Source organism: Condylura cristata, unplaced genomic scaffold (assembly GCF_000260355.1).
Source record: "Condylura cristata isolate star-nosed mole 26May11 unplaced genomic scaffold, ConCri1.0 scaffold00006, whole genome shotgun sequence".
In the NCBI taxonomy this organism is placed as follows: domain Eukaryota; kingdom Metazoa; phylum Chordata; class Mammalia; order Eulipotyphla; family Talpidae; genus Condylura; species Condylura cristata.
Window position 1 is genome coordinate 55447886 of NW_004567107.1, and position 10367 is coordinate 55458252.

The window sequence follows — 10367 nt, forward strand, 5'->3', positions numbered from 1 at the left end:
TGGCACAACAGGTTAAGCTGTCAGCTGGCCTCAGCCACTGCATTGTGAGTTAGATCCTCTGCCCACCCTCATCCACGTGGGGAGACAGGCCTCTCCTGACCCACCCCTGCACCCCTCAGCAGTGTACTGCCATGATTTGCCTGTTCTGCTTCCTGCTTTGTCTCTGGTGAGTCCTCTCACTGCCCTTGCACCTCTGGCTTGTACCCCAGTTTGCATGCATAGAAATAAATAAGTCTTAAAAAAAAAGGAAAATAAATCACTAGAGAAACAATTTTTATTAAAAAAAGGAAAAGAAAAAAGAATGTGACTCATTAACAGCATTCCAAAGGCTTTTGGAATTCTGAATGACTTTGGTTTTATGCTTAAAACAGAATATATCATCAAATACTAGTCACCTGTAGGCACTTTCGCTTGTATTATCTTATCTCCACAATGGCCTTTGAATTTGGGATAACTACCCTTATCTCCCAGGTGAGAAAATTGAGGCCTAGAGGGACTCAAACCCTGGACATGTGGCTGATAAAGGCTAGCATCATCAAGAGTTCTTGGACTATAGGCCTGTGTTCTTTTTGTTGTGCTAAGGTGGAAGTCAGTAGGCAGTGAATGCTCAGTGGATCATTTGTGCAGAATTGTTCTCTTCTGTTGGTTTAAAACACTGACTGCAGATCTTTTGAGGTTTTGAATGAAGGAAAATATGTTTATTTTGGATGGGTGAGACATTTTACTTAATATACCTTAATATGTCCCCTGCCCCCGATGATATCCCAAGACACTAGCTTTCCCCGAGGTAATTAATGTATATTAAAATTGCATAAAATTTTCCCTAATACTACAGTGATCTAGCTGAAAACCCCAAAAATATAAAACAAAAGAAAACATAATCAAGATTTAGAAACTGTTATTTGAACATATGACAGTAGAACTTCTGAAAGTATACATAAATACGTAAAAGAGGAAAAGGTAAGCTGGTATAAAAATGAAGAAATAATATAATGGGAAGTTTATAAAATAAATGTAACAAATTTCTGTAGGTGTGACAAAAAGGAGAGATGTTGGCAAAATTGTCAGGAAACACTTATACACACTATTATAATAGTAATGCTTTTGTACAGTCACTTTGGAAGACAACTGTACCATATTTATCAAAATTGAATATGCACATATGTATGTTTTGATCCAGGAATTCCACTCTTGACAGTCATGTAGGTATGCAAAGATTAGCATAGATAAATATGTGTATAAAGATATATATGTTTAGCACATGTGATCCATATAGAGTATATATTATACATGTGTGTATATATTTTGTATGTATAAATATGGTCATACACATGTATATATTTGAGCCCTTGACTCAGCAATTCCACTTCTATAAGTCATTTGAATATATATGTGTGTGTCTATATGATCACATGTAAATCTTGAAGATATATACACATATATACTCATATAAGTAAGGGAAGATTGTAAATACATAATATGTATGTACACAAACAGTAAAGCTGAATTTTAGAACCTCTTTATAGGTGATTTTGATATGGAATCTCCATTAAGAACCAACCACCTCTCTTATGTTGGTCCTCAATGACTGGTGGTTACACTCCCACTAAAAAGATATAATAGTATCTGGGGGTAAATGGAATGTGAAATACTAATTTTTCCCTAGAAAAGGGCAAATATTAAACTCATCAGTGTATGGTGACATTAAAACAGCTCAAAAGTATCCTGAAATACTTGAATAAATCCAGATGAGATTTATTGAAGACAGTCCAGAGATTAGAGTGGTAGATGATAAATATTTTAGGCAAGGTTATAATACATAACTCTAGCTGTCATGTTGGGAGGCAAGACAGGGGACTCTAGGGAATATTGTGGTGCCCTAAGAAAGGTGGTAGAGCTTACAGCTCATAACTCACCAGTGGCATGAGGAGCTACTTTCTAAATAGAAAATAGAAATACAAATATTTCTAACACACTCCACATTTGACTGATACTGGTTGTGAACAAAACAAACTGTTTCCTGTTTTAGTTATAAACACATTATTAAGTATGTAATAACTGACAATGAAATTATTGAAAGCTTACTCTGACAAACTCTGAACAAATCATAATGAGCAATGGGTCATCCTTATATATTTGGCCCAGGACTGTACTGAAAGTCACCAAAAGAGCAGACACTTATGTACAGACCAGTATCTACAATCTGGTGCCAACAAAAATACAATTCTCAGGGAGATTCACTATTTAGCTAAGGCAAAGAAATGTAGAAAATTGTTAAGGAATAAGAAGACAGAGGGAAATTTGTTTAAAATGAAATGGAGATCCAGAAGTCACATAAGTAGCACCAGCCACTTTATGATATAGAGGATTCCAGTGAGAGTATTAGTAGAAGATTATGAATTTTGGGAGGAGGCCAAATATAAAAGGGAAATGATGCCTGGTTTAATTACTGTAATTAGTCTTAAAGTATTCACTTTGTTGTAAAATATTTTCTCTGCCAGTACTGAGTCTATTTTTCTCCAGGAGCTTCTGAATGGGAAGAGGATTAATAAAAGTGGGGCTCCTCTGGCAACTTCCAGTATAATCTAGATATGTGATAACTATGAGATAGTTGGCATATCATTTTCATACATCTTTCAAAGTCCCTCTCCCCCCAGCAAAGCTTTGGTTTATATTTATTTCAAACTTCAAATCAGTAAATTAAAGTTGGTTGTTTAGTTTCCACATTAATGCTAGTTATATTTTTGTATTCAATATGTATCATGCTAGTTACATATTTTACTAGCAGCACTGGCTTCAAATAAAAATTTCTTTATAATTTAATAAGGGGATGCTATATAAAAATAACTGTTTTATAATTTTTTTCCTTATGCAAGGAATGACATTAAAATCTGATCAGGGGATTCAAGAGGCAAATAAGCAGTCATTTCGTTTGTTATAGCTGAACTTGAGAAAGTTTATAGGCATTCAAGAAGGTAGAAGAAAACTTTTATAATCCCTGTCTGCGTGTAGACCATATACAGTTTGTTCTGGTTTAATGTGATTCATTGTGTTGAACGGCTTTTATTCCTTTTGCTGCTTCCTTTTCACCTCATTCTCTGCCTCCTGAAATGGCTGGCATGTACACATTTCAGTGACAGAGTTGTTCATTAACTGGCTAGTCTGAAAGCAGATTCTTGTATTTTGGATGACACTGGCTCTTGCATTTGCTTAGAAGGAAGTCACCAAATTTCAAAATGCTTCTTGAGATGACTTCTATTTTTTTTTGGTGGACTAATTTCTATTTTCTCTAGTTTTGGTAGAGTGATAATGTATTGAGCATTAGAAAAATTATCCTCCATTGTAAAAATAAAAACAAAATAACCACTGGTAGAGTATAAAAGGAAAATAGGCATACCTTATGTTTTTTTAAAAAAATATTTAAAAGGTAATTATAGAAGTGGTAAAAAAAATCACCACTGACTATTACATATTATAGAAGTAGTCTGTTTTTAACATTTCCCATAAAGGATGGGCAAGATAGAATTGCAATATAAATCTATGTTAGATAAGTATTTATTTAAAAAAAGGTCAGTTGGGAAGCTTTATAGATGATTCATTTGATCCTGGGCACTATATTCTTTTTGCCATAGTACAGAAATAAAATGGCATAAAAACATTCCTACATATACACTTTTCTTTTTAAAACTGTTGGGATTTTATGAATCTTCAGTTATCCTTTTAAAGATTATTTCCTTAGATCTAAAATGGCTAATTAAAGCACAGGAAATTTTAAGTAGATTTTGCTTTCACAGTAAATCATTCTTAGCTTTTCAGTGTTGACTGTAAGAGGAAATATAAAAATTAGGCCAAATGAATAAATTCCTACATACACACTTTCCTAAAGCTGTTGGGATTTTATGAATCTTCAGTTATCCTTTTAGAGATTACTTCCTTAGATCTAAAACGGCTAATTTAAGCACAGGAAATTTTAAGTAGATTTTGCTTTCATAGTAAGTCATTCTCAGCTTTTCATTTTTGGCTGTAAAAGGAAATATAAAAATTAGGCCAAGTGAATAAATTAGTTTATTCTGAATTTATTTCACTTGAAGATCTTTTTGGAATGAAGGTCATGTAGGATTCATATAAACATTGATAAGCTTTTTAGGTACAGAAGTGAATTTGTGTATTTTTCTGTAATTCCACATTAGAGGCAGAGGCAGGACTCGTGTATAGTAGCTATATTTGTTTGCATGAATTTACTTGTATACCTGTTGCACTGCCATCTCAGTGTACCAGCTGGTAACTGATTTTCAATAATGCTGTGGTTTTGTTTTATATATTAAAAAAAAAAACATGCCTAAAGCAAAGAAAAAAAAAGTCATATGGTACTGTGAGATCCACAACCACATTTCCTCCCAAACTTTGAATTCTCTTATTCACAAAGTAAAACAGTGCAGTAATTTGGTAACAACAAATTTATGCATGGTATATTAACATACTTAATTCCCTTCTCCATTGTAGTTATAAGCTATGTGTAGAAGAGAAAAATAAAAATCACAAATACTTAATCATAAAAACATAAATGAAAAAAAAATTCATTTAAGAGTCTCATTTCTGCCCTTTCCTACTCTACGTGCATACTGATTCTCACTTCTCTCTTGCTATTCAGTATTATCAGTTACCAGCTCCCTTTGCCTCCATTTGCTTTGAAGACATCCACTTCCAGTTTCATTTTATTTAATGGAGGTCAGTGATATAGAGGATACCAGAAATGTCACAACCACATTTTCTTGTTTTAGTGTTTAATATCACATTACCATCAGAAACAACACTTTCTTTGTAAGAATGAAATCCATATTTCAAATATTTATTTCAAGATATTATTTTCCATTACACAACTTTATGTAACTAGCAAATCTTGATGCTAGAAATAGAAGACAAAATAAGAGATTCCACATGTCAAATATAAGATTTTAAGGGATGAATTTACCTTTATACAGAATACTTCTTAATAGTTACAGAACAACACGAACTTTAGAAATCCTATTCTTGTAGCCAATAATAACTGGAATTGAATTTGCAAATGGGGATTCCATTATCTTCATTCCAAAAGTGTTTTTAGGCCTTTCTTTGGGAGGTTATTCTTTATACTGTCAATATTTTAAAATGGATTTAAAAGAATTTGCTTAGATTTACTAGATATTATAGAAAGAGAAGGTACCCTAGACACTTACAAGGGAGAGCCTTCATGTTTCTGCTTAAAAAATAAAATCAGTTCACTTTATATCCATCACTAATAACTCTGAAGAGGAGAATGGTAAAATGGTAAAAAAAAAAAAACAAACAAACTAATCCATGAGCTTTGGGTAGTAAAGAATTGATGGAGAAGATTATTTAGCTGAAAGGAATCCCTTCTTGTAAATCTCTCAATTCTCTACCTATTTATGTATCTATCCATTTATTATCTACCTACCTACCTAAAGATACGGTATAAGTGTAAGCAGTTTTTATAAATTGTTACTGGTATCACTACAATTACTACAAAAATATTAGAAGTGAAACCCTTTGAGTCTAACATTTCTCAGGAGTTAGTGGAAAAAATCTATGAACATACATTTTTATACCAAGCTAGGAACATCTTGGAGTCCAACCTTTATTTATTTATTTTAATTAAAAGCAGTGAGTTATCCGTTCCAAAGCTATAATGAATCAAGCAGCACTGGAGGTTTAATTGCAAAGCAGTGTGCCTTTAGTTTCAGCAGATATTAAGACATTTCACAAAGCCATCATCATATATTTTCAACCCTTTTTGCTCAGTCTACTTGTTCAGTAATCCTTTGGGAACTATCCCAAGAACTTTACTGGGCAAGTGCACCTATCTCCAAAAGATTTGGAATATTTTAGTTTGATCCCCTGAGACACTCTAGTAAAGGAAACAGAAAACTTAACAAGGAAATAAATAGGTTAAGGATGAAAATCATGTAGGTGCTGGTACTAAGATTTGCCAGCATCATTTATAACTGAAATTCATCCTCTTTTCTAAGGTCCAATAGTTACTTTGTTGTTTTAAGTTACCCCATTAAGTAAGACTATAACTGAAGAATTCAGAAGTATACACTATCTCAAAATCTTTCCAAATGGCAGTTCACAGGGTTGTTTCTGTATCTTATTGTATATAGACACAGCAATCAGTTCAATGCTACAATTGTTTGGCTACCATTCACCTTCATTCTGTGCACAGACGTTTGGAACCACAGGAATCTCGCTTCCACTGAATAACAAATAGCAAGAACCCGCGTGCCCAGTTCCTTCGGAGAGCTGCTGGGCGTCATCCGAACCAAGGATTTTAGAATATGCCAGCAAATTAGGCGTGGTGATCCGGAGTCCCCCATTTCTCTCACTTTGGCAGAGGAGCTGGACAGGAGCCCTCGGAGCTCCCAATTATCAGTCTCATGCTGTGCACCACATAGCATTTAAAAGTGTGGGCGCCTACAGACACTAGGTCAACAGTCTCGGTCTTCTGGTCCTTAGTCTCCAGGTTTTCCTTAGCAGGAGCCTAATGCCTAAAGTAGGGGCTGTAGAAGGGTGCTCCTTCAAGGTCAGTGAGGCAAACTGCCTGCCCCCCTCCTCCTGCAGCCTCACCAGCTTCACCACATTGACCTGACAGACCTGGTTGTTCTTCGGACTTCACACTTCACTTTCTGCCAGAAAAGTTAAAAGACACTAGGAAACTTCACATTTCGTCCTAAATCGCACGGAAAATCCATTTGTTCCACCTTTCCTCATTTGGTTTCACAATAAGTCAAAGGCGGAATCCAGTTAAAAAAAAAAAAGAAAAAGAAAAAATGCAATGCATTCCCGTCCTGCTGGAAGCGGAGCAGCTTTTCGGTTTTTAGCTTTTCCACTGCTCCACCTTGGCAGCCTCCATTGAACTAAGTTGGGGTGGGGAGTTGGGGAGAAAAAGAAAAGTCCTTTGGCAGCAAATGTACCCAAGGTCAGTCTCCCGTAGCTGCCTTCAGGTATCGGGAGATGGCGTGGTGGCCACGCTCCTCAGCCAGGTCCACGGGCAGGCGACCCCAGGCATCTGGCACATCCAGCCTCGCCCCCGCCTGATGCAGCGCCACCAGCGTGTCCAGGAAGCCCTCCCGGGCAGCGTCGTGCACCGGCCGCGTGAGGGTGTGGGGGTCAGCGCAGTTGGGATCCGCGCCGTGGAGCAGTAGCAGCTTCGCCACACGGACGCTGCCCATCATCATGACCTGGGAAGAGATCATCGGAGTGTTCAGGGCTTGGGTGGGGGCAACAAAATTAGGTTTGGGCAGGGACAGAGCCATTTTAAAGAAGTACCTGTTCCTGGAGTATCCGCCTATTCAGAGGCACTCGTTTCCTTCACAGATGGCAGTTTCAGTCCCTCTTCCCCTCCACTGTCCCTAGGTATACTCAGCTCAATCCTAATTGTATAGTTTTACTTCATTCTCCAAATGTGCAGAGACAAGAAAGACCTGGTGATAAAATAATTGTGTGTGTGTGTGTGTGTGTGGGGGGGGGGTTATTTCTATTGAAACGTGAACATCTTTTTTTGTTAATGATTTAGAGACAGTGTTTAAAGGTATTTAAAGTCTTAAATCATTTCATTAGCCTCCCTCTCCCCCCATCCAGCTTAAAAATATTTAAGAAGCAGTCAGCTGATCTTTTTAAGTTAAGAGTAATACTTTAGAGGAGAGAGCTAAACTTAAAATAAGGTTTACTTTGCTTAGTTCTTAAATCACTGGTGGAAAGTTTTTGCTTTTCACTATCATGTGTGGTACTTGTAAACGGAATATAGTCTAATAATTTTAGCCACAATTGGAGGCAGAGGGAAAAGAGTAAATACAGTCACTAATAGTATTGTAAGATGAAAACATGTGATTTGTTTTTAATGACTAGTTCACCATTTTTAATAATTTAATGTTATATAGAAGGGTCAAAATTTATGGGGTAATATATATATTTAATGTCACGTAAATATTATATATACACTGTACAGATTACATTATATATATTAAAGAGGAAATATTTTGCTATACAAAAAAGAGCTTAGATGTTAATCAAATCAGATCAATCCACAACTTAGAAAAGGATGCTTTAGGGTAGTAATCTTATAGCATCCACTTATATACATGTATGCAATGCAAGTACTTACTTTCTTATTTTAAAAATAAAACAATTTAAAAAAACCTAATTTTCAAGGTGGAGTTATTTGTTCTTGTGAGTTTACATGTTTTAAAATGTATTATGTAATTAAAAGACATCTATTTCTTTCCTAAAAAGTCATGATATATTATTTCCACAAGTGATATAAGGGATATTTCATATATATATAGAAAAAGGGGGGGAGTGATTTTTAATAGTTCAGAAACTGAAACATTAGGTGAATTAAAACTATAAGTACAGCTTTTTACATCCAACATAATTTGAAATCCTTATGAACCATTTAACCCTATTTTTCTTGCCTTAAACTATCCCTCATTTCTTAAAACAATTTTCTAAAAATTGAAAAAGAACATATATTTTCCTTATATTCTACACTTCAATAAGATTCCTTAATAATAGCTTGATTCTGGAAGGTGAGGTGAATACTAAATGTGACCATAATAGTCAAAAGTAAGGCATAAACCAATACCTCATATTTAGATTTAAAAGAATATATTGGTACTAACTGGAGAGTGGTTAATAGTTAAATATATTGAATGAATGTATCTTAACACTGCAGAGGCCAATTATTTATGAAGGACTTTCACCATTTATAAAGACCTAACACTGCTGCAGGAACACTTTTATTACCCGAGCATTCAGTGTAATTAAAAAAATAAAAATCTATAGCATATTTTTCATATGTAACAACCAAGAGATTGCTAACATAAAAGACACTAAATATTTCTGCTGAAGAATCCTGTTTTATTCCTTTGTATTCACTTCGTCTTTATGAGGAAAGACGACAGGGACTTGCCTATAGCAACTTTAAAGTTCACGGTGATTTTTTTTTTTTTTTTGCTATGGACTTGTATGACCCTTTAAACCCAACCTGGATTGTGTAATACGTAAGTTATCTCTATCGTCGAAAGTAGACAAGACAAAAACAGTTCTTCCCAATAACCTAAAATTCTTTTACTTCTTTAGTCTGCAATTGAATCTTTTGCATCTCTGATCAAGACAGAAAATACAGTCGTTCCCCACCACCACCCCAACCCCATTAAAAAGAAAACCACACGAAAGCAAGAGGTTTGTCAGTCTCTTTCATTAGAATTTTGGTGGGTGGAAAACCTGCCTGACGCCACTCCTCTAGCTTGAGAGACTCCGGTCCGCACAGATGAAGATCTCGGTCCCTGCCGAGACGGTGCCGCGCCCAGCGTTGAGCGCCCCCTGCCGGCGAGGCTCCAGGGCCCCAGTTACCTGTATCGGGCGTCTCCCGTAGCGGTTGACTCGGTTAGGATCAGCACCGGCTTCTAGGAGCTGTTTCACAGTTTCCACTTGCCCGCGCGCGGCGGCACTGGACAGCTCTGCTTCGCCGCTGCCATCAGCGAGCATGACCTTGTGCTCCTCGCGCATTTCGCAGTCCCCAGACGCAAACTGGCCTGAATAATCCACCTCGGCCGCGAGTTCTGCAACAGACCTTCCCCACTTAGCACCAGAGCGCTCGCTCTCCCCTCACCGGGAGAGCTCAGCACCTTTCCAGTCCTCTTTTTCCGCTTTCCTGCGGCTGGCGTGCCCGTGAGGTGGCCGATCAGTTTAAAATGGGCTTTTTCTGGCAGCGCGAACCAGAAGACGTGCCGGCTCGCTCCCGAAGAGAGTAGCAACCGCGCTTAGCTGCCGCTCCTCCCGCGGAAGAGTCCCGGCGTGCTGCAGAGTCCTCACTGCAAAGTTAACGCTCTCGCAGAGTGGAGAGCCGACGGGAATAAAGCAGTTTTCAGCTGGGCTATCCAGCAGGGCTCTCCCCACCCCCTTAGGCTCCGCTCCAGTCCATCAGACTTGTGCGGGCACGTCCCGTACTACTGGCCCGCGAGGCCAAACCCACAGTGACGTCACAGGACGGGGGAGTAGGGGGTGGGGAGCCAGTCCAGAGGTGCTAGGACGCATGCGCTGAACCCAGGAAAGCGTCTCGGCGTTCCCTTGTTGTCCCGCACACTCTAAGCTTTGGAATATTGAATCAATGCTCTCGGTCTGAATTCCCTCCCTCCAGCAGGCGGAGCAGAGGACTTCTATTTCTTCCGCCCCGGGGCTAACTGGCCACACTCGGAAGTTAGTCGTTCCCTGTGTATTCAAATGACTAAGAGAAAAGCATTTAAAATAACTCCGTGTCCCTTAAGATGTCTGAATCTGACAGCTCTGCACCTGTCATGCAGGTTAAA

General features: G+C 37.7%; 1 protein-coding gene across 1 annotated transcript; it reads right to left on the bottom strand.

Annotated features, from left to right (window-relative positions):
* Nucleotides 1-4776: 4776 nt before the first annotated feature.
* CDKN2B (cyclin-dependent kinase inhibitor 2B (p15, inhibits CDK4)) lies at nucleotides 4777-9969 on the bottom strand. Its single transcript, XM_004677693.2, has 2 exons — nucleotides 9412-9969; nucleotides 4777-7238 (listed from the first exon to the last, which is right to left on the bottom strand). Exons 1-2 carry the CDS (start codon nucleotides 9565-9567, stop codon nucleotides 6978-6980), a joined length of 417 nt encoding a protein of 138 aa, XP_004677750.1. The 5' UTR covers nucleotides 9568-9969; the 3' UTR covers nucleotides 4777-6977.
* Nucleotides 9970-10367: the final 398 nt, after the last annotated feature.

Excerpts from the sequence above, each read along its gene's own strand:
- CDKN2B (XM_004677693.2), bottom strand. The coding sequence starts at position 9,567 with ATGCGCGAGGAGCACAAGGTCATGCTCGCTGATGGCAGCGGCGAAGCA. Across the intron at positions 7,239-9,411 it reads ACGGGAGACGCCCGATACAG|GTCATGATGATGGGCAGCGT; the intron begins GTAACTGGGGCC and ends ATCTCTTCCCAG.